The 24,543-nt window shown below is 45.0% G+C and overlaps 1 protein-coding gene across 17 annotated transcripts in view; it reads left to right on the forward strand.

Annotated features, from left to right (window-relative positions):
• Positions 1-24,543, forward strand: part of SCIN (scinderin) — a 148,700-nt gene that overhangs the window by 40,546 nt on the left and 83,611 nt on the right. Inside the window, exon 1 of one of the 17 annotated variants that reach the window (XM_039525870.1) lies at positions 902-929. The exons of 15 other annotated variants lie outside the window; for them this stretch is intronic. In XM_039525870.1, the coding sequence (XP_039381804.1) occupies positions 917-929 (13 nt within the window). In that variant the 5' untranslated portion in view covers positions 902-916. Of the gene's footprint in view, positions 1-901; positions 930-18,631; positions 18,937-24,543 lie in introns of those variants that run through there. One more of the 17 variants, XM_039525868.1, reaches the window with a different exon arrangement.

Genomic DNA, 24,543 nt, shown 5'->3' on the forward strand with positions numbered 1-24,543 from the left:
TTTATTGAATTTGTTGGGCTCCTATTTTTATCACCTATTATCATAGTCATTGTCACTGACTGTACCAGAGTATCTGGGTCCTCTAACAGTGGGCACCACCAATCCCACTTTTAGTGGGAATTTGGCTCTTTACGGTGGAGGAGCCCTGGGAAATGTAGTCCTAGAGGGAAGTCAGTAATATCTGCCACTCCCTCTAAAGCAAGCATGGAGCTCAGTTTAAAAGTGATTTGGTTGGAGGCTAAATTTAGGGTTGGTTGCTTTGCAGGGCCTAGGCAGGATGGCTTGAGGAATGGAGCCTGGAGGGCCCTGGGGGGTTAAAAGATAGGATGTAGAAAGACTCCTGGAATGGATGATGAGAAAAGAAAAAGGCCCTGGAAGGAGAATGCAGAGTGTGTCCAGACATGAGCTGACACTTGCATTCACTTAGCAATCTGGGACATGGCCTCTGGTGAGGGTGAGAGGAAGTTCCTCTTATTTATCCCTAAACAAACAGGGCAAATGAGCTGCTGAGTTAGGGAAAGGAGCTGTGGGTACTATTCAGTGTGGAGGGGGGCTAAATAGACTATTGTAGCCTGGAGAAGGCACAAAGAGGAGCTGCAACCTGAGGAGGATGCACCCTGTGATGACAGGAGTAAAGAACTACTGATGGCTAGGAGGCTGTTTCATGGTGTTGGGCTTCTACTTAACTCTAGAAGGGGTGGACATTTTGGGCTTTTGACCAGAGACCTAAAAGCCTATGGAAGACTGAAAATGGAGGAAATGAGGTGCAGGTATGTGATGGTTACTGTAGAGGTAAGACCCTTGCTTACAACCACAAATGATTAATTCTGGTGCCTAGGTACCTTGGTAATCGGGAAGGGTGCGTTTATATCACTGGAAAAGCCTTCACATCAGGGCTGTGCCCAGGAAAGCAGGGATGACTCAAGCAGGTATGTCCTTGTGTTGTGTTAATTACGCATTCTGATATTTGTACCTGCTGGCTGGTTGTCGGCATACACAGTGAAATAGACAGGGAACAGTCAGAACAAAGGAGTTTGCTGAAAAGACAATTTATGCCCCAGGGGGTTTGTCCTTGGTAGAAAATTAGGTTGTTTTAGCATATGAGCTTAAGGAGATGTATCCACTAACACAAAGGGGGCAAACTACGGCCTGCCCGTCACATCCAGCCCACAGGACCTTTCTCTGGCCCCGAAGCTCCTGCCAGGGAGCAGGGTCAGGACAGGCTTGTGGAGGAGCCAGCCCAACTCTCTGCAGTGAACGGGATGGAGGCTAGCCCCGGCCCCTCCCCTTCTGCTCCCCAGTCTCCCTGCCTCCCTCGTAGTCACAGTTCCCCCAGCGCCTAGGCAGCATGGCTGCAGCTCCGGACGGACAGCACGGCTATAGGGTCGCCAGACCTGGTGCTCCAGGGCAGCACAGTCAGGGGGCAGAGCAGAGGGAGTTCTGGGGTGGTGGGGGGAGGCGAGGAGCAGGGGGGCAGTCAAGGGGGCCTGTCCCCGGCAGCAGGACCCAGGGGCAGAGCAAGCCAGGGCCCCCCTCCATCCCCAGCATGCTTGGCCCCTGTGCCCAGCAGCCAAGCCCAGACAGGGAGCGAGCCCTGCCCGACTGCCAGGGAGAGCAGCCAAATGAGCAGGGGAAACACACAGGGAAAGGACTGAGCCCCCCCCATCCTCTACCCCACAGGTAACATGGAGCAGGGAGAGCAGGGAGGGTTGGATTGAAGGCAGGGGGGCCCAAAGGGGGGCTGTCAGAGGGTGGGGAGCAGGGGGGATTGGATAGGAGATGGGTGACCCGTGGGGATGGTCAGGGGGCAGAGAGCCGGGGTGTTTGGATAGGATGCAGGAGTCCCGGGAGGCAGTCAGCGGTGGGGAGCGGGGGGGGTTGGATGGGGGTGAGGGTTCCAAGGGGCTGGATAGGGGGCAGAGGCCAGGCCACGCCTCGCTGTTTAGGGAGGCATAGCCTCCCCCAGCCTTCCCTACCTGGCACTCCATACAATTTCTGTACCCGATGTGGCCCTAGGGCCAAAATGTTTGCCTGACCCTGCACTAACATGATGCTCACTGTGACCTGGCAGCTAGTGCAGATAGGGTTTGACATCTTATCAGCTAATCCTGGGTAAATTGTGATTCCAGTAAAATTTATCTCCGAGAGTCTGAGTTAAACATGATGGTCCCTGAATGCGAGACTATGCTTAACATAATGTTTCCCCTAATTTGTATGTTTTATTATTTAATTCTGGTGCATGGGCCTGGAATGGAGGATGGATGCATTTTGAAATATACAAATCAAAATAAGCGCCCCTAACATGCCCAGTTGTCAGTAAAAATCATCTAGTCCATTTTATAAGTTAATGTGATATATCCTGGTGTCCCCATTTGTCCTTTAAGCCTGTGAAATAAACTTGAAAAGGATTTTATTTTGATAACGTGCTTCCAATGTCAGAGCACCTTCCCCATGCTTCTGAGGGTCACTGGTAGTCAGAAAAGGGACAGGAAAAAATGTGCCATTTTCCACTAAATGTGTTTATCAGTATCTGGAAACAGGAACCAATCTCAAGCTTTGATTTAAAATAGACCTTCCTCTAGGTTAAAGTGTTTGCCTGGACCATATCCTATCAATAGGCTTGGAAGAATTAGATTTATATTGGTAAATGTCAATTTCATTGTACATGCCCAAACAAAGGAAAAAATATCTCCATTGATGATTATCAACATTTACAGATAAGCCAAAGTCAGAAAAATGCTGCTGGAGACCTTATTAGAGTTCGATTTTAAAATATTTACTTTGTATATTTTTACATGCAATGTTGACAATTTGTGTTTGAATGGTTATAACGCTTTAACTTTTTAATCTCAATGACTTCTGTCATTACATGATTATTATCTGATCCCCCTCCATTATTTCCAGCAGCTGTGAAAAATGCTTAAAAATAAACATCTGTCAAAATGATTAAATAAATAAAGATTGACTTCTGCCAAGCCGGCCTATCAACAGAGGTTTGCTTCAGACGCTGCTCCCCACAGCTCCAAGGGGCTCTGCAGAAGGAGAATACCCTTTATTGCTTCACAGAGGTACAGGAGGGGCAGTTTCCCTCTAAATTATATTTTAGGCTGACTTAACCTGAAAATGGAAATGTCCATCTCTGGACTTATCTATTCTGGCTGTGGCCCACTTTTGGGCCTGACTGAAAGCCCATTGAATTCAATGGAAGGACTCCCATTAACACCAGATCCTTGGTGTGGAAGGCTGATCAATGGGACTGAGCTCATTTCCTGTCTCAGTCCAAGTGGAATCAAAATCATCCAAAACTCAATGTGTACATTCATGCTAAGAGGCTCTCTGTCAGGAGAGCAGCGCTCACCAGAGCTCCTCTCAACAGGCTGTCAGCATCTTGGATATGTATAACTAACTTGGTTGTTAACATTTGTTTTCAGGCTGACACTAAACATCAAAGTTAATGACCTATCTTTACATTTTTAAAACAGTATTTTTAAATGTAGTTTGAAACCATTTTGACCTTTATTAGCTGAAGATGGCCAAAACCACAGTAGTATTTAGTCAAACAAACATGAGTCTGAAACTAGCTTCTTTAAATACTGGGTGTAAGAATTCTGATGCCTTGAACAAACTGGAAAATGTTCACCCCTCTAGCCCCACAGTCACCAACACACCATAAGGGTTTCTAAGTAACTTCTGCCCAAGCTCTCTGGACATAGTTGACACTGGTTTTATACCAACTTACTGCACTGACTTACTTATGTCACTGGAGCCTGGAGTTACGCTGGTAAAAAAACTTATGCAAATGATCACTGAGCCCATATTATTTGTGTTTCTAAAGAGATCTGCAAAAATGTAAAAAACCTTCTAAATTTCAGAAAGGGTCACATTAATGTTTAGAACATCCCAAGTAAAATCTCTTCCCTGCCAGTGTGCGCTGTAGGTCTCATCATGACACATGCTTTTTTCTTGCTTGTCCATGAATTACTATAAAATAGAAGGATCTGTAAACTGACATTTCTATTTTTTTTAAGATTCATACAAATGTTATGCAAGCATAGTCTGAATGAGCTCTCCCCTGACATTTAGTGATGAACTGTGGAAAAGGACTTCAGGAGCTGATCTCGTTTGCATGGGCACACCCACCGTGCCTAGGCGCTCAGCAGGACTGGCTTTATGGCTCACGGGACCCAACTGGAATACTTGGCAGTGGTCCGGGGCTTTGGCGGCACTTCGGCAGCTGGGGGTCCGCTCCGGGTCTTCCATGGCACCAAAGGACCCTCCACTGCCGAAATGCCACCAAAGACCCTCGGAGCGGGGTCCTCTTAGGCATGGGTGCAGATTCGGCGTGGGGCCTGATTCTGGGGAATCAGGGGAATTGGTGTAAAGCCAGCCCTGGTGCTCAGCATGATGGGATTGCTTCCCCAAATGATCACTTTTGGCTGGTGTTGGATTCCCAGTCTCCTTGTTATTGGGCCAGGAGTAATAAAGCATAGTTATCCTTGTTGTGTAAATCGAGGGCAGTAGAACTGTACTTGGCATGCCCTGATAGAGGGACTCACCCTCAACTAAACAGCTCTTGTAGGCAGGAGACATGGATTCCAAAGCCCATTGAGTTGAGAGGGGGTGGGGATAGGTACCTATAACTGGTGGTGTGGGCCTTGCTTAAGGGTCTTAGACAGCATTTAATACTTTTTCTCTCTCCACTGTGTAATAAAAGAGCTAATTTAGACTCAATTGAGAGTCTTGTAACATACTACAGAACTGAAATCACTGATACCTAGCTTTAAATATTAGACCTGATTGGGGACAGTGTCACTGATGCAAGAGACTGTGCAGTGTGCACCAGCAGCTGAAATCACTGAGAACTATTGTAAGTGGTGGGACCTGAAGACATCTGGGTGATAGGCTGGCAGGGCAGCCAGTGGAGAGGTATTGCAATTGGCCTGCAAGGCAGCAGGCAGAGAGGGCCAGAGCGGAGCCCTGCAGAGAGGCATGGTGATCAGCCAGCAGGACAGCTAGTGGAGAAGAGTGGAGCCTGTGGTGATTGGCCAGCAGGGCAGTGGGCAGAGAGGTGTGACAAGCAAGTACCTGGGCAGCAGAGCAAGTAAGGTGCCTTCTTATACCCCCCTGCACCCAGGGTAGGAGGTGAACTCTGCAGCTTCACCTCTGATCTCTGGGTCTGCACTGACCAAGGCCAGCAACTGTGAGTCAGGTGCAGAGAAGGGACGGGCACGTTAAAGGGACCTTTGGTTACTGGACTTAAGAACCTGAGGGAAGGGTGGGTTTTTGCTCATGGTTTGTGTTTATGGACCATGTTTATGGTGTTTTCCCAAATGAATGCTGAGTTAACTTACTTCCCTCCTTTTATTAAAAGGTTTGCTACACTCAGACTCTGTGCTTGCAAGTGTGGAATTATTGCCTCTTAGAGGTGTCCAGGGGGTGGTGTGTAATTGTCCCAGGTCACTGGGTAGGGGCTTGAGACAGTTTTGTGTTGTTTTGTTGAAAAGGAACCCCTAGATACTGAACCAATTCTGCTGCTAACTCTGACTGGTAGAAGGGTTACAGTTACAAGGGTTAAAAACAACAGATCAAAGACAACGAAGAAAAGATACATGTAAAATAAAATACAATGAAATAAAAAGTTAATTTAAATGTTTTTTTTTTACATTTAAGTGAAAGTTGCCGACCTCCGCTAGCAAGGACCTAACCATGTGTTTAAATGCCCAGAGACACCATTACACATTGGTTGCCCTATGTCTTTCTGGTGATGCAAAACAGTTGACTACCCAGTTCAGCTGGCCAGTTAAACTAAGCTTACAACTTTGCATCACCAGACCATAGTGGTGAATCTGGCTCAGACCTTTCAAATTGCAAATAAACTAACACAAAGTAGCTTGTTTCTTGTATCAGTGCCTTGGACCTAAATGAAACACATACTTAATATACCCTGCATTGAAAAGTGTGCCGACATTGATATAGCACTTTCATCCAGAAGGATCCCAAAACACTTCACAGAAAGTAAATGGGATAAGTCCAGCTATTACTGAAATGTAGCCACCTCTAGGGAGCATCAATACACAAGAGTTTGAGAAGAGGAAGTGAAGAACAGCTTCTCCACTAAAAACTAAAGAGCTGTGTTGGCATCCTCCGTGGCTATTAGCATTGACACTAAGAAGTATGTTTCCCAGCACTTCAGAGTACAGGTGAAGTAGGAAATCTGATATTGTTTCTTTCCTGATAAAGGAATTAGGCTCCTATTTTTCAGTAATCTCCATAACTGCTAATGCTACACTCCACCATTTTAAAATTTTATAATACGGTGCTGAATCTTGGATTAGTCCTGAGTGTGACTATTTATTTATTTTTAATCATTTGAAAAAGCTTTCAGAGAAAGGGAGCTAGACAAGAGAGTTTATCATTATGATTTCCCTACAGCAAAATTAGATACAATTAGGATATTTTTCTGTAACTGTCTCTTTAATGCCACCATATGGCTGTATCTCAAAAACCACATTACTGCTGGTTGGAATGAGAGTTCATGGGCTGTTGCAGACTGTGAAGCAAACTGCTTAGTATTGGTTGAAAACTTTTTGTCAGGAAATATGGGTTTGTTGAAAATGAACTTTTTAATTTTCCTTTTTTTTTCAAAATAAAAAATGTTAGGAAAAACTGAATTTTCAAAACTAATTTTTTAAATTTGTTTTGAAATAGAGCTGCTTTTCAGATCTTTTTATTGTTTTAATTAAACAGTAAAAGGAGTAAACACTGAGCTTTTCTCCTCTTCCTCACACTTTCCCTCCCTTTTTCCATTTGAGAGAAAGTAAAGAATAGAGGTACCTCCAAACTCTAAACATATTTTAGTTTTTAGAAAAAACACACCTAAATTTTGTAGTCTAAATGAAATACCCTCCCTCCTTTGTTTGTTGATTTGTTTTTTAAAACAAAATGACAAATTTGAAATTTTTTGGTTTAAAAAAAATTGGATAGGGGAAACTTTACCAACAAGAAAAACTCATCCTGGAAAAAGAAATCTCATTTTCCAACTTGCTCTACAGCTGCTGGAAAACTCCCAAGGAAACACATTGAATCTGTTAATGTGTGTGCCAGTAATATAAGCTGCTTGGGACAGAAGTTCTCTTAGATTCATTGTACCTGATGATGAAACTCCTTATTATGGATGGAGAAGGTTGCTATCTTTTTCATATTTAATGCTTGCATCATTACCAGGACTGAGTAAAGGTAAAGTAAAGCTTAGCAGACAGTTGATTTATGAGTATGATGGATATTGCATTGAATGGGCCTGGAAGAAGATTGTGCTTTCTGTAAATTGTTGATTGCTGTGTAGTGTGTTTTCCAGAATTTCACTTGCTTTCCTAGGGTTTTTTCCTAGGGTAGTTGTTCAGTCTAATTCTAAAAAATGAGTTTTCTGGATGTTATTTTTATTTTGTTGTTATTTACATTTATTTATTTTAATTGTCCCATTGCTAGAAGCACAGCAATGTGACGATTTCTCCTTCTCTAGTTTCTAAAGATTCAGACCAATAAAAAGAGAAATAATCAAATCTCTGTCAGCAGCACATCAGCACTTCTTGGCTCTAAAAATAACATTCAGAAAACTCATTTTTTCCTTTGCATAAAATACTGCCAATCTGATTTGGAATTTGCAGGGTTGTAACCGTGTTGAGTCTAGGATATTAGAGATAAGGTGGGTGAGGTAACATCTTTTACTGGACCAGCTTCTGTTGGTGAGAGAGACCAGTTTTCAAGCTACACAAAGCTCTGAAGAAGACCTCAAAAGCTGGTCTCTCTCTCACCAACAGAAGTTGGTCCAATAAAAGATATTACTTCACCCACCTTGTCTATCTGATTTGGTTTTTTACCCACGAAAGCTTATGCCCAAATAAATCTGTTAGTCTTTAAAGTGCCACCGGACTCCTTGTTGATTTGGTAATGTTACCCACACCTTGACTTGTCTGTTACACCTGAGCAAAGTAGATCAGTAGCCAGTGGAGCCAATGGATAATGGCCCATGCTATATAATCCTGACCCATGTCATGTGACTGGAATCAGTCACTAAAGATCAGTCTCTTAGGGCAGGTCTACACTAAGGGCGGGGGTCGAACTAGGGTACGCAAGTTCAGCTACGTGAATAGCATAGCTGAATTCGAAGTACCCTAGTTCGAACTACTCACCCGTCCAGACACTGCGGAATCGAAGTCTGCGGCTCCAAGGTCGACTCCGCCACCGCCGTTTGCAGTGGTGGAGTACCGGAGTCGACCGCGGCGCTTCCGGAGTTTGAACTATCGCGTCCAGATTAGACGCGATAGTTCGAACTCCGAGAAGTCGAACTCCCCGCGTCGACCCGGCTGGTAAGTGTAGACTAGCCCTTACTTGCTCTCTTGTCTGTTGCACCCTTATTACTCAAGTCAGTGGAAAATAAGGCCCCAGGTGACCCTTTGGTCAACAAATGAAGGGGAGGGGAAGCCCTCTCATAATGGGTCAAATCCTCAGCAGATGTAAATTGTTTTAGCTCCACTGACTTCAGTGCAAATATGCTGACTTACACCAGCTGAGGCTCTAGCCTAGTGCCCTGAATCTTTCTCAAATCAGACCACTTAATTTTCCATTTTTCTCTATTTCCTGGCTTTTCTCCAAGTTTCGTGTTAAGAAACACTAGCTCATTGTACGCTTGATCCTCCCTGTGGCAAAGATCTCCAGTCTTTCCCCATAGAATTCCTGACAGCGTGCCCAAATGCAGGCAAGCAAACTCCAGTCCTGCTGGGATGATTTTGGTGAAAACCTTTCAAACTAAGTGCAGTTATCACCATATCTTCATGCACTATTTAGTATCAGGATAGGACAACTGAGCCAGAAACTTGTATGGTCTTATAACTTACTAGAGTGAACATAACCCTATTTCTCTGCTTTCATCTCAGGACCCCATACTTGTAAACAGTTTGTCCAAGAATATTTCTGTTGTCTAATGTCTTGTGACCATGTAATGAAAGACTATCATAACACATAAAAGCAAGGGAGGCAGATATGCTGGGAGACCAAGGCAGTTGTCTCTGATTCCTTATCTCTGACCTCTTGTGGTTTTAAATATTGGTATTAGCATGCAATTGAATTTGTTTTATGGGTTGGGTTGAGCACAACTGTAAATTATTAATCAAACTGTTAATGTAGGTATAAAATCTTCATCAAAACAATTCCTTGGAACAGGAGGAAACTGTATAAAAAGGCATTGCTATACCATATTCAATTCCTGACATTTCACTTCTCTCTGATACAGCATTAAAAATGTTTTACCCAGACTTAGATTCAAACTGTCAAATGGTTCACACTTGTGGCAATTGACATTGTTCAAATAGATGTAGTTTAAGATCTGATTATGGACAGTTGTGTTTTTTAAACTTTAAAGAATTGTATATACAGATTAAGGATCAAAGTCACTTCTCATTAAATACTACGTAGCTCTTATATAACACTTTTCATAAATTGATCTCAAAGTGCGTTCCAAAGGAGGTCAGTATCATTATCTCCATTTTACAGATTAGGAAACTGAGGCAGAAGAAAGGAAAGTGACTTGCCCAAGATCACTTAGCAGGCAGCGGCAGAGCTGGGACTAGCACCTAGGTCTCCTCAGTTCCACTCCAGCACACTGTGGGCTGCAGCACCCCTAGTGCACGTCACCAAAGTCTTTGAGGATTGCATTGGGAGGAGAGTTTGCTCTTTTATACTGGTATAAATCCAGAATAACTCCATTGACTTCTAGGGATTTACCCTTAATCTACAGTGTAATCAAAAGCAGAAATTGGCCTGTGTTTTGGTATTTGGCCAAGTTCATACCCTTGACATATTTACTCAGTGTGAAACAAACTGTAAGGTGTAACCAATGCTCAAAAATGGGAAGAAAGAAGAGGAAGCTCATGTAATCCCACAGTTCAGATTTGGACTGTGGAGTAGAGTGAAGTGGGAATGTGGTGAAGTGGGAATGAGCCCTGTAGAACAGGCCTCTGTAGACCCTTGTGTAACCTCTGTCTTAGTTCCTCCTTTTCTTAGCTTCAAATATTATTTCCTTTTACCTTCTTGATTCATCCAATGAATAGTTTTTCCTTATTCAGTGAAAAAAATCAACTATCTACCTATCAAAACAAAGCTTGAGGTGCTGTGATGGAAGAATTATTTTGTCAATCTAGCAGTGTTTACAGTGGGGGTTAGATCGACTTAACTGCAGTGCTCAGGGCATGAAATTTTTCACATCCCTGAGCAACATAACTAGGTCAATCTAATTTTTAAGTGTAAACCTTGCTTATCTCCAAAAGCCTGAATGGACTTTCTGAGGTAATTTTGAAAACAGTAATGCAATTGCTAATGAGTAAAGTCAGCATGATGTGACCCATAGTTTCTGGAAAACAAAAGCTGATGATATAAATTATATGACCTCCCATACTGGTGGTGGCACGAATTACAACTAATTTTAACAAAGCCAGTGCTCAAGACTGTCTGAATCAGATTTAAATGAGCAAAGAGAAGTAGCACAAAGGTCCAGATTTAGATGCTTACCTCAGATTGAAATCGATGGGAGTTAGACACCTTTGAGGATCTGACCCTAAGACTATAATCAAATGACAGTTATATATGATAGGAGGTAGATTGCAAAAGATCAGCCGGAAGGACTGAAAATAATGGTGGATATAGAATTTAGACTGTGGTGCAAGTAATCAAATAAATATGTGTGGCAATTGCGCTAAAAGTACTAATGGTTCCTTTACTAATAAACTAATAGATAACTAATTACCTGGTACCAGGGGCGGCTCTAGGTATTTTGCCGCCCCAAGCACAGCAGGCAGGCTGCCTTCAGCGGCTTGCAGTGGGAGGTCCCCGGTCCCGCGGATTCGGCGGCAGCCTACAGGAGGTCTGCTGAAGCTGCGGGACCAGCGGACCCTCCACAGGCATGCCGCCGAAGGCAACCTGCCTGTCGCCCTTGCAGTGACCGGCAGAGCGCCCCCCATGGCTTGCCGCCCCAGGCACGCACTTGGCATGCGGGTGCCTGGAGTCACCCCTGCCTGGTACTTAAACCTGCTAAGGCAAATTTTTGTAAATAAACTAAAGATCATATTCTGCCTTCCTTACTCACACTGAGCAATACCTTACTGCAGGAGTGGGCAAACTATGACCTGTGGGCCGGCTCCGGCTCCTCAGGCCTTTGGATCTGGCCCATGGGATTGCCCCCCGTGGTGCTGGGGGCCCTGCGCTGCTCTCAGAAGTGTCTGGCACGACTTCTCTGAGGCCCCCAGGTTCGGGGGCAGAGGGCTCCATGCGTTGCTCTTGCCTCCAGGCACCACCCCTGCAGCTCCCATTGGCTGGGAATGGGGAACCGCAGCCAATGGGAGCTTCAGAGGAGGTACCTGGAGGAGCGGCAAGGGTGGTACACGTGGAGCCCACCACCCCTTCTCGCAGGGGCCGCAGCTTCCTGGAGTGGCGCGGGGCCGGGGACAGGGCAGGCATGCAGGGAGCCTGCCCTGGCCCCGGTCTCCCGGTGTGCACTGCTGCCACCCTGGAGCCGCTTTAGATAAACGGCGCCGGGCTGGAGCCCAAACCCTGCCTGCATTCTGCCTCCCAACTCCCTGCCCTAAGCCCCCTGCCGCACTCATCACCCTTCCTGCACCCAACTCCCTGCCCTGAGTCCCTTCGTACACCCCGCACCTCTCCTGCACCCCTGCCCTGAGCCCCCTTCTGCACCCCACACCCCTCCTGCATGCCAACCCCCTGCCCTGAGCCCCCTTCTGCACCCCACACCCTCTTGCATGCCAACCCCCTGCCCCGAGCCCCTTAATACACCCGGCACCCTCTTGCACCCCAACCCCCTGCCCTGATCCCCCTGCCACAGTCCAAACTCGTGCACCCCTAACCCCCTGCCCTTAGCCCCTTAACCCCTGCCACACCCCTCCTGCACCCCAACCCCCTGCCCTGCGTTCCCTGCCGCACCCTGCACCCCTCCTGCACCCCTGCCCTGAGCCCCTTCCTGCACTCCACACCCCTCCTGCACTGCAACCCCCTTCCCTGAGCCCCTCATACACCCTGTACCCCTCCGCTACCCCAATCCCTTGCCCTGAACCCCTTCTTGCACACCGCACCCCCTCCCACACCCTGCACTCCCTCCCACACCCTAACCCCCTGCCCCAGCCCTGCATACAATTTCCCCACCCAGATGTGGTCCTCAGCTCAAAAAGTTTGCCCAGCCCTGCCTTACTGTGGGAGTAGTCCCATTGACTTCAGTCTTCAATCAATCAGTTAAAATTGCACTAGCGGATTTAATCTTGTTTATATATATTGTGCAGGAGGAACAAGCAACTTGTCAATGTTCACCAAAACACACCCACCTTTACTGAGGTCAATGGGGCTAGACACATGCAACTCAGAGCAGAATTTGACCAGCCATTTGAAAATTTTAAATAAACAGATCAGTTGGAATAGAAAGATGTAAGATTTGATTTCCACTATGTTAGGTTTTCTGGCTCAGTAGAATTCCCTATGTGAGTATAAACACCTTTATCTCTATACGCAGAACCAGGTAGAAGAGATGTGGGACTGTACTAGAGTTGGCTGGTTTGCTTTTCATCTTTGGGCAAAGACACTTCCAGTGTAATGGCAGCCAAGAGATAAAATCCATTTTCAATTCATTTAGATGTAGAGAATGCAGCAAGTAACGCTGACACTGGCACAGGCTAACTAATATGGAGAAAGTGTTTTACTAACTCCCTTAGCATAGGCAAGTTAGCAGAAGTGCAAGGAAGAGTTGCTATAGACAGGAAGTGGCCAATCTAAGTGGGAGCTAGATAAGCATGAAACATTGTTAAAAATGTTCTAGGATGTCATACTGAAACTGCACTTGGTTGAATCTGTTGGCCTAAGAGTCCTAAAACTTTTCTATTTCTACCTTATTTCAAATGGTTTGGTGTCCCTGGGGAACTGCACGGTGAAGGAAACGGTGGAAAGATATATGGCTAAGAGGAGAGCACTTTACTCTGAGTCATGGTGTAGGTTTACTCACCAAAGACAGAGAGAGAAGCACCCGAAAGTAACCCAAATGCCTTGTAGTGTTCTTTATATATTAGAGAGACTGTCCAGTGTGGTGCATTGGGCCAAGCTGAATCACTCAATAGGGGGTCAGACAGAATTTCTGTACTATCTGTACAAGACAACACTGAGGAAGAGGGAACTAGAAACAATTCTGCCAGTCCAAGTCATGGGCAGAACAAGGGATCAAGTGTTTATTCCTGAAGTGATCTTGCCAGCAGAGGAAGATGTGGTGAGTAACCCCCAACCCTCAGGATGACCCTAGAGATAGAGCCATGCAAATCTGCAAATATCTGCTTTATATCCATGGATGGGGATATCCATGGAGCATGTTTGCAGATCATGGATTGGATGTGGATACAAATTTTGTATCTGCGCAGGGCTCTACCTAGAAAATTCACTTCTATCCATAAATATGACAAGCCAATGCTAAGGTTTAGAAGTGATTGAAAGTGATTTGATGGGAACATATGTTTGGGAACAAATGTTTTGGGGCATGTGGGAGCAGTATAATGGGTTTTGTAACCATGAGCTAGGTTGTATATGGGAGGGTTTAGAGAGATGGCAAAGGAATGGAAAGTAAAAGAAAATGTTTTGAGGTGTGGTGTTACTTGTAACTAACTCTTGGGGAGACAATCATTGTCATCTGAGGGCTCTAGTTCATTAAAAGACTGTAGGATTTAAGGACAGCGAGGTCTCACCTCATTCATTCAGGCTATGTCTACACTACAACCTGTGGTTGACACAAGTTTCATTGGTGTACAACTGCAGAAGTTTGTACATCACTCAGGTGCATGCATACTTGGCCGCTTGTATCAGCATTGTGTGTACTCACCAGGAGTGCTTGTGTTAATGCAAAGTAGGTATGAGTAGGTATCCCAGTATGTCACATGCCACTGTCCAGCACAATGACTTTGGGGAAATTTTTGCAATGTGTTGTGGGATAGAAATGACTCGCCTAAGCATTTCTGGGAGCTAGCAGTCAAGTTTCCAGCATGCAACTTTCTCCATCCATAGTTCATAATTTTTGTGACTTTTAAAAAAATCCCACAAATCCACGACACTTTTTGCTGTTCACCATCTTTGACAGAACCATGGAGCCCCCACAGCTCTGCACTATGCTCATTAATAGCCCAAGAAGGTAACACTTGTAGATCCAATTTCATATTTTTCCTTTTTTATTCGAATCCCTGACTTTTCAAATTGGTGCAAGACTTCTTTAAGGTGCTTGGCAAGTTCAACCTTGGATGATCCCATAATCAGGATGTAATCAAAATATTGTATGGTCTCTGGAATTCTGGGAAGTAGAGTTTCCATGAAGCATGGAAAGTTCTCGATGCAATACAAATTCCAAACTGGAGACACTTGACTCGAAATGCTCCTCGATGACTGATAATAATCTGCGCATCTCTAGCATCTTCACTGACATTTAGTTGTTGATACACATGCGCAATGTTGAGTTTTGCAAAGACTTTTCCTCCAGCAAGAACAGTGAGCAGTTGGTTAACAGCAGGCACAGTGTAAGGGTGCTGTTTGAATTCCCCTTGTTCAAAGTGCACTTACAATCTCCACAGATTCACACGTTGTTGTTTGGCTTGAGTATGGGTAGGATTGGTGTAGTCCATTTCATATGTATAACTCACTCAAGGATTTCCTGTGCAATGAAATGCTCTCACTCTGTGTCAGTCTTTGGATGTAGGGCAAAAGGTATATTCCTGACCTTCATGTGGATCAGCACTACTGTTGGATCCAGGTGGAATAATAGTGGTCCCTTGTAAGCTCCCAATTCTTCAGAAAACAGTCAGAGGGAATTCATTAGTAATCATTCTTAGTTGCTCTTCTTTGATGGCATAAATTCCTTGGACGCTGATTACTAATGGTGTGAACTAGTTCCTACCTAAGAGACTGTTACATTGTCCTTTTGTGACAATGAGAAGCAATCTTGCACAGAAAGAGCCGTAGCATGCATTGACATCACAACTTCTGGTGAGGTGGACATTTTGTCCATTGCAGCCTTGAAAACTTGGGAGGATGATGTGAAATAAAAGACAATGTGTCTTCCTTGACATTCGACACTTCCAAACCAGAGTTTATGCTCCAATACGTCTGTTAATCTATAAGGTGCCACAGGACTCTTTGTCACTTTTTACGGATCCAGACTAACATGGCTACCCCTCTGATACTTGACATTATTGCAATGAATTTGTTGATGATGATCATCTTTCTGACTGCGGTGGAGAGTGTTCACATTAGTTACTATGACAAATTTCAAATTCAAGTCAGCATGGAGACAGCATTGAAGTGCTTTGTTGTAAACTCCACAGACAAGGCCATCTCACACAGCATCTCACTGAGAAGATTACCAAAGTTACAATGTTTGGCGCTGTGACGTTGGTCGGCAACATAGGGAGCAATGCCCTCATCAGCTCATTGATTTTGTTTATATAATTGACATCTCCGAACAATGACAGATGGCATAGGAGATAAATATGCCTTCAGCAATGCTACAATTTCATTGCATGTCTTAATCCTTGGGCAAAGCAGGTTCAACGAACGATCACATAATGTCAAATGTCTTGGTCCTGTAGACTGTCAACAGAAGGACCTGTTTCTGTTTGGGGTAGTTGATCTTATTTGCTTCAAGATAATAAAATCTTCTTGAATAAGAATCCCATGGTTCAGGGTGATTTACATTAAAGTCCTCAACATGTCCTAGCATAGCCATTTCAAGTTACAGGTGAACAACATTGGTTCAGATTCTGAAAAGGTGGCCTTCAAACTTGAATGCTTGCTGATTGTTTTAGATCATGATTTGCTGCTGGATATGGTTCCAGAACTCTGCTGCTTGCCTTAATCTTCAACAGTATCCCATTCTTATCACCCAAAAAGTAACATGAGGCAGGGAGAGTGTGGTGGCCTGAGCTGGGTGCAGGGAGGGTAGGTCACTAGGCAGAGGAGACACATGGAGGTCACATGTCCTCCCCTTTAGATTGTGCCCCCCCACTACGGGGAGGTATGAGTCAGTTATGACCCTCACTCTGCTCCTGCCTAGCTTTGCCTGAGGCCTGTCTCCAGCCTTGCATCTGCCTTCTGATCCCCCCGCCAAACCTTCAGACTCTGACTATCTGGTTTTGACCCTTGGCATGTATCTGAGTTCCAGCTTTCATATCAATTTGGCTTGTCTTTGGACTCTGATCACCTGGCTTCGACCTCTGGCCTGCACCTGGATTCTGGCTACAGTTCTGATTCCAGTTTCCTACAGGCTCTGATCTCAGTTTTGACCCTGGTCTGTCCCCGGAGCTTGGTTCCAGGACCACTGCTGGCCCAGGACCAATCCTACACCTTGCTGTGATCCATGCTCCTACCACTAGGCCTGAACAGCAGAGGCAGAGCCTGACAACAAGGCTTGCCAGGTTCCTCTTCACTCAGCATGTCACTCCCTGCCTGACTACCAGAGTTAGCCCAGCAGGGACAACGGCTTAAGACATGCCTGGACTGTCTCAACACCAACCTATCTGAGGAATTGCAACACAAACAGGAACAGGTTTTGGATTCCTCCCTGTCACCATCTACCCTGCGTTCCTTCACACCAAAAGGATGTGTATTTGCTAAAAGTTACAAAGCTACACCAAGGTGGGTTGCTTCAACAATCATTGAGGTCACTGGAGCCATCTCATATAAGGTCCAGACTGCCAAAGGAAAAGTTTAGTGTTGCCGTGTTGATCAGCTGAGACCATCACCCACAAGCAACATTGCCCCAGAGGAGACTTCAGATGCACCTACTCTAGAGCCAACCATTGATTCATCATCGATACTGCTTCTAGTCTCTGACACCCCAAGCTGATCTTTGGAGGGGACAGTGCTTCTGTCTCGGCTCGGATTCATGTTGAATCAGACACCAAAGACACCTGCCATACTGAGCATCACCACAGCACAGGTGAGAGCACCCATGATGGCTGAGTGATTATGTTGCCTATGGAGTGGGGGTAGGGTTACCAGATGTCCCGATTTTATAGGGGCAGTCCTGATTTTGGGGTGTTTTTCTTATATAGGCTCCTATTACCCCCCACCCCACCCCAATTTTTCACACTTGCTGTCTGGTCACCCTAAGTGTGTGGGGGGTGGTGTCAGGGCTCTAATGTATGTATATGGAGTGCTTTAGTTTTTTGTGTGGGTGACTATGCTCACCAAGGATGCTGCTATTAGTACTCCTGTGAGTTGTCTGGAGGGGAGGGGGGGAAAGATTCACTCCAGCTAGTCCCTACAGTGTTTCCTCCATGCTAGTGGGCAGTTATCTGTGGTTTTCCTGTTTGCTTCCTTCACGCCCGAAAAAAAAAAGAGTTCATTGTCACCACTGACTATATTGTGATTATGTGTGTTCCTCATCACACAACTACAACACTTTTAAACCTCCTGAAGGAAGAAAAGGTATGGTATAGGAACTGTCCTGGACAGGGAGTAGTCTATTTTTTTCCTTGGGTTTCTTTGAGAAACCTTTGCCCCAGAACAAGCAAAGTAAAAGTATGGAATGGAGGGAAGATAGATGTGAGCTGCTTTCCAGGAATGCATGTACACATCCTGAGGAAATACAGCCCTGCAACAAGAGAAAGCTGTAAGAACTCTATGCACTCAGGTAAGAGTTGCTCACAAAACCAATCCTGATGTGAAATAATGATCTAGGCAAACAGAGCAGCATGACACCTATGATTCATGACTCAGTTGTATTTTGCTTTCCTGGCTTCTTTTTTTATTTCCTTTCTTTTGATTTAGAATAAAGAAGTGCCCATACAAAGCTCGGAGCGCCATGCCAATTACCTGCCTTACATCTTGGCTTTGTAACTTGGTGGGTTACTGGGCCTTCATGGTCCTTTCTTTGCCCCTAACTAGGCACTCCGGAGAAAAACCAGTCTTTACTGCTCCGTGTAATAGGAGCAAAAAGGCCTGAAAGATTCAGCTCAGGGCTCTTGAACAATGTGACACCCCCACCGATTTCCATGGGATAGAGGCATTATTTGACAGAGATGCCAGGCAGGGCCGGGGGGGGGGGGCAAGTGAGGCAATTTGCCCTGAGCCCCACAAGGGCCCCCACGAGAATACAGTATGCTATAATATTGCAACTTTTTTTTAATGGAAGGGGCCCCCAAGATTGCTTTGCCCCAGGCCCCCTGAATCCTCTGGGCGGCCCTGATGCCAGGTGCAAAATTACCTGCTGAGCGTTGACCTGAAGGTGTGCTCAGTGTCACACCAGGGCTTTGACTGGGCTGCAAGCGAGGGCAGGGTCAGCCCTGGAGCCTGGCCGAAGACTCGCTCCTCAAAGACTCTCCTGTTCTCCAGCACAAGCGGCCTTTGACCAGCACTAACCGCAGCTGCGGGCCACTTGGGCTCTGCAGGCGCCGCCCGGGAACCCCCCGGCCAGCAGCCGAGCGGCTCCCAGCCCCAGCGGGGAGGCAGCAAGCGGAGTCCCAGGCCCCGCCCCTTGAGCGCAGCTAGGCCAATCGGGTTCGCTTTTTAAAGCTGCCCGGCCCGGCCCCGCCGCTCAGAGTCAGGAGCGGAGCCGGAGCGGGACTTGGACTTGGACTTTCTCTGGTTGCTTGGGTCCAGCGCGGCGTCGCTTCCGCTTGTCTCTCTCTCGCCCCTGTGGCGTTGCCTGCCGCACCATGGCCCCCGAGCTGTACCACAAGGAGTTTGCCAGCGCTGGCCAGAAGAGTGGCCTGCAGATCTGGAGGATCGAGAAGCTGGACCTGGTGCCGGTGCCTGAGAACTTGCACGGCAATTTCTACGTGGGGGATGCGTACCTGGTGCTCCACACCCTGAAGAAGAGCAACGCCACCTACTACAATCTGCACTACTGGCTAGGTAAGGGGGTGGGGGAGATCGGGCGCAGGGAGCGGGCTCGTCTGTCGGTCTCGCCCAGGATCTGAGAGCTGCAGGGGATTTAAATGCCCCGGGAGCGCTCAGTTGTGAAGACTCCCAGGAGACGCCAAGAACTTGCTTGCAAAAAGTAGACGGGGAGAAGTGGCATTTGTACTTCGCTTAGATGCTGAAGGGGGTGGAGGTGCTGCCAAAAACTAGCTGGATCCAGCAGGAAACCGGTACCAAATGTGGGGCTTTGCAGTTCTTGTACCGGGATGTCTTGGCGTGCAGCTTTTGTGTTGGTGGAGCAGTAGAAGTAGCACTTGCTGGCTATTTCGATAATACACTTTCTAGGTTTGTAGCCAAAACTTAACAGGCTCGACGTGCCAGATGATCTCATGGTTGTGTTTGTAGCACAACAAAGTCTAAATTGTTAAGGTGGAACTGGAGAAGCTAAACAGCTTCTTTACTTAAGCAATGGAACTGGAACCAAAACCAAGCAGGATCCAGCTAGTGCCAGCTCCGGCTTGTTGTGGGGCTCTTGTGCCTTCATACCTTGGGATCCAGATTGCTTTAGTAAACTCTTAGTATACTTTTTAGTATACTCTTGCTGTTCACGGAGTATAAATGGGGATGTGGCCGGGAGAGAAGAAGAGAGGTGATGAGGTCAAAAGGTGGTTGGATCTAGCTACATCCAGGAGTGAAATCTTGGACCCATTGAAGTCAATGGGAGTTTTGCCTTCAACTTCAGTGTGGACAGGTTTTCTTCCCAGCTGCAGGGTCTGGGGTTTTGCAGTGCTGCTGCACTGGGATGTGTGAAGGTCTAGAATTATTTGTAGTGGAGCCATTAGACTTGGTTTCTATTTTAATGGTACAATTTAGAGAAGCTTGGGTGCAAAATCAACAGGCTGTGACTACTATATCTATCTTTAACCCAGACTCTTCCCACTCTCCATTTTAGCATATCTGCAACAATTTCTTCCCGCAGCAAGTGGAACTGCTGGGATTCATGTCTGTCAACTCCATCTATACTCTCTTCCAGTAAAGTGTTTAGAATGAAAATAGGAGCCTAACATGAGGATGCTGGGATGAAGACATGGTTTTTTTTTGTGTTCAGGGTATTGAGACTTTCCCTCTTGGCCACCAAAAGGTCATCTAGCTTTCCCAGTTACTTGTGCAGCTGAATGAAAAGTTTTGCAGTGTTTCCCACAAGTTTTCTCTGAAGTCACACAGACTCACAGCAAAATGCAGACAAGTAAAATCAGTTTTAATACCAAGAATTAATAACAATTTTGTGTTTGAAGCTTCATTTCCCATGGATTCTAAATGCAATGATTGCATATGAGACAAAAAATACTGATTTATTAACTGGTATTTTTGATATGTTGGATCTGTGTGGCTCCTTGGGAGGAAATTCCAAAGCAAAGTGGTGGAGCTTGGGCTGTTCACCTTCAGATGTTTGTGGAGATCATACTGGGCTCTCCCTGGGTAACTTATCCAATCAGAAATGAGAAGTGTTGTCTGCTTGGGGTACTGAACAACAGGTGTCAGCGCCAGAAGTGTTATAAGAACTGAATGAATAATTGATTGTGCAGTAAAAAAAAATAGCTTTTTTTCTGAACCAAACCTGCATTGTTTATTTTGTTTTTTGTTTTATCTCCCAAAATGAAAAATCAAACAAATGTTATTTGAGTCAAAGAAAATGTTTCAACATTGCCAATAAAAAAAATCAGTTTTTTTTTCTGCTGTAACTGTTTTCGGAATTTGACACAAATTCACAAATAGTTTTAGTGTCCCCTAAAATGCATTTTTTGGCAAACCTACTATTTTCCAAAATTTTTTACCCTGCTCTGGTTAGATGGGAATGCATTTTGGCAGATATTCACTGGGCTTCAGGCACTAGAGGCTGTTAGCAGAGTGTGGTAATTAGCACCTTTACCAGTTAACTCTGTATTTTGTATTACCCGTGCTTTATCATTGATTAGCCAAAGTGGCCAAAGTGTAGTAGGCACTTTACAGTTAAAGATGGAGAAAAAGTTCTTTCTGCCTTAGGGCTTACAATCTAAATAAGAATTGACATTCTAAAAACTAATCATTTGTGTTCTGTCAAACTTCCAACAAATGTAGGAAACAAATACTGTCTACATTGTGATGATGCTGTGACAAGAGTGTGGAGAAATTTTATTTTCTATTAAAATGGAAAACAAATGAACACTTAACACAAATACATGTTGCAGTTCTTGTAAAAGCTTGCCCCTAACAAGTGTGCTGACACTCATATGCTCTAGAAGATGACTTCAAACGGTGTAGGTCTACTTCATTTATGCAAATGAACATTGGACAGCAGTGTGTAGTTAGGTTTTAAAGCCCCCCCCCCCTTTCCCAGTTAGCTATTTTGAGTTTCTTGACAACAGGAAATGTTCTCTTGAGGTATAACTAAACAAAGTCTGTTTTAGTAGCAACAGAAGACCTTGAGTGAGATCTTCAATGCTTAAATCACTTGACTTTCAATGGCAGTTTGGCACCTAATGTCATTTTTGCTGTTGAGAATCCCCCCATATTATAAGCAAATTAATGGGATATTGCAAGTAGAAAAGGCTACTAGTGTACAAAAGGATGGGTGTGTATGGCGGAAGCAGACAGAAATAACTTTTTATATGTGAGTTACTTGAGCTGCATCTTTCAAGCTGTGTTAGTGTGGATGGTGTTGTTCAGTAAAATATCTCTGGTTAGATTCACATTCCCTTCTTAAAAATGCTACCCATGTAGTAAATATGCACATTATGCTTGCTTATTAGAGCTAATAGAATGTATCTGTCAGTATAATAAAGCAACAAAAATAACCTGGTTAACCTGACACTAATTTATTTTAAAATTGTGGGCTTATACACTTATTGAGCAAATGGCTCCCTTGATCAGTTTGATTAAAAGCCAACCTTTAATAGCTAAGGTTTAATGTTCTTGGTTTTCAGGTGTCTGAGGAGTTTCCATTAGTGTGCTGCAGTTGGTGGTTGGTAGAAATGTCTCTAGAGGTGGTTGTGAACAGGGCTGCCCAGAGGATTCAGGGGGCCTGGGGCAAAGCAATTTCCATTAAAAAAAAAAGTTGCAATACTATATTCTCATGGGGGCTTCTGTGGGACCCGGGGCCTGGGGCAAATTGCCCCACTTCCCCCCCTCCCCCAGGCGGCCCTGGTTATGCAGGTCTCTGCACTTGTAAAATTATCTTTGTGGTCCTGTAAGTAAATTGTCATCTGTCAAAGCCGAAGAAATAATATGCTAGAGCTGAAATGGCCTGTGATGCACTGAACTTGCTTTTCTTTATTAGGCAAAGCCTTCAACAAAAACATTTGTGTAGGTTTGTCTTTTCAGAACAGTGAGCAAGTGCAGCTCCCCTTCACGTCAGAAGGGATACTGCTAAAACCCCAAAATGTATTTGAAAATGGAAGGCAGTTTGGGCCCTATGTCACCTCTCATTAAAGTCAGCATCAAAACTCCCTTTGACTTTGAGGAGAGCAGAACTGGGCCCTCTGCCTTCAGTGCTTAAGGAACAGTGAATTATAGCAAATTGAAACAATCTTCTCCCAGGGTTTCTATTAACAATAGAAAGAGGGATTTGCTCCTCTCGGGCTACTCAGCTGTGTGGCAAGGCACTTCCTCTGTCTCGCTGGACTTAGCCCTCTGGCAGTGGCAGGGCCTGGGGTAAACCAGTCCCACTCTGGACAGTGTTTTGTCTTCCCCCTCTGTATTTACTGATCAGTATTTTCAAGGTAGGCCTGGGGCAGGCCCAAGGAGTGCTCCTCCTCCAAACAAAAGAAACCAATTTACAAACACAGAAAAAGGGGGGAGGCTACCTTTCCCTGCCTCCTCACTTGGGGAGTGTTGCCCTGTTGTTGGCCACAGGGTGTCAGTCCTTCCCTAAACAGGCACTCAGTTTTGGGTTGTTGACCCTGTAGAGAGAGGAGCAGCTCCTCACCCTAGAATAGCCTATCTTCCTGCAGCAGCTTGTCTCTCCTCCTCCTCTCACCAGAGGAAGAGTCTTTTAAAGGTCTGGGGCAGCCCTTAATTGGACCAGGTGTCCCTAATTGACCTGTTGTAGCCTTTTTTGAGCTTATAGGAAAAAGAACCTTTATCGTTCTAGGGCTAACATACCCACCCTATTCCCGGAACACAATAAGGACCACTCTCTTGCAGCTACCCAGCCTGACTTTGTCACAGCTTAGGTGTGGAGGACAGTCCAGAATAAATGATATTATCTGGTCCTCTTATAATTAAGGATTTTTTAAAAAACCAAATAAACAAAACAGAAAACAACTCCCCCAAAAACACAAACCCAGAAATAATAATAATAATAATATAGAAATAAATTCCCTAACAGTAATTGTTTCTCTTTAGGGATTGGACATTTTCATCCTCCCAGCCATACATCTGTGGTGATGTCCTGGCCAAATATAGTGGAATGCACACTTGTGTTTAAAACCCTGAATGAGAAAATTGAATGACCTGAAATTAGTAGCAACTGAAGGATGGTGTTGTGGGGCATATACTGCACTGGGATCCAGGAGATTTTAGTTCACTTCCTGGCTCTGTCACGGACTTCTTGTATGACATTGATCAAGTCACGCAGGCTATGTCTATACTGCCTGTGGCAGCGAGCATCCCAGACTGGGTTGACAGACTCCAGCTCATGCTGCTTCACAGAAAACACCTGTGTAGATAGTTCTTTTATGTTGCGACTCAGGCTAGAGCAGGAGCTCTGGAGCCCACCCACCTCCCTAGGCTTCAGAGCCCAAGCTCCAGCCCAAGCTACAACATCTACAGTTATTTATAGCCCGAGCCCAAATCTGCTGACCTGGGCTGAGAGGTCAGCTGTTGCAGGCTTGTGTAGACATACCCCCAGGTCCTAAGCCATCAAAGAATAGTTAATGGGACTACTTACATGCTTAAAGTTAAGCACACACTTAAGTGGTTTACAGGATCATAGCTTTAATCTCTGCAGTTTTGTTCCCTGTCTGTAAAATGGGGGTAATATTTCCTTTGTCCATCTTGTCTGTCTAGATTAAAAGTGCTTTGGGGCAGGGACTGTCACTTTATCTTTGTACAGTTCACAAAGGGTCTGGGTCTTGGCTGAGGCCTCTAGGTTCTACTTAAAATAAAAAACCAAACAAACCAACAACCTTGGCTTATTTATATTAGTGGTTTTTTTTTTAAAGCATGGCGTTTAGTTCATAACTTTCCCATGCCTCAAGCTATTAACAAGACTGTGCTTTGTTCTCTCTTTTCACCAGTGTCGGATGTACTCTAACAAAAGAGTAGGCTTTCAGAAATAAGGAACTAAATAATAACTTTGTGGCATTTACAATATACAGGCTCTACTCAGCAAACGCACTAAATGTCTCTGGCTATAGAGGTCCCTTCATATCTTGGAATCCACAAGACTCATCCTCATTCTGGAATCAGATAGGTTTTGGTTTGACTGCAATGTTCTGAAAGGATCGACTCTCCACCATTCAAATATTCTGTCTAAACAAAAGTGTAATCCAATTTAGAGACATGTGGTATTGCTGTCACAATACAATTCTAGGAGAGGAAACTTCCAGCATTATGTAATTG

Source organism: Mauremys reevesii, linkage group 2, assembly GCF_016161935.1.
Source record: "Mauremys reevesii isolate NIE-2019 linkage group 2, ASM1616193v1, whole genome shotgun sequence".
In the NCBI taxonomy this organism is placed as follows: Eukaryota; Metazoa; Chordata; order Testudines; family Geoemydidae; genus Mauremys; species Mauremys reevesii.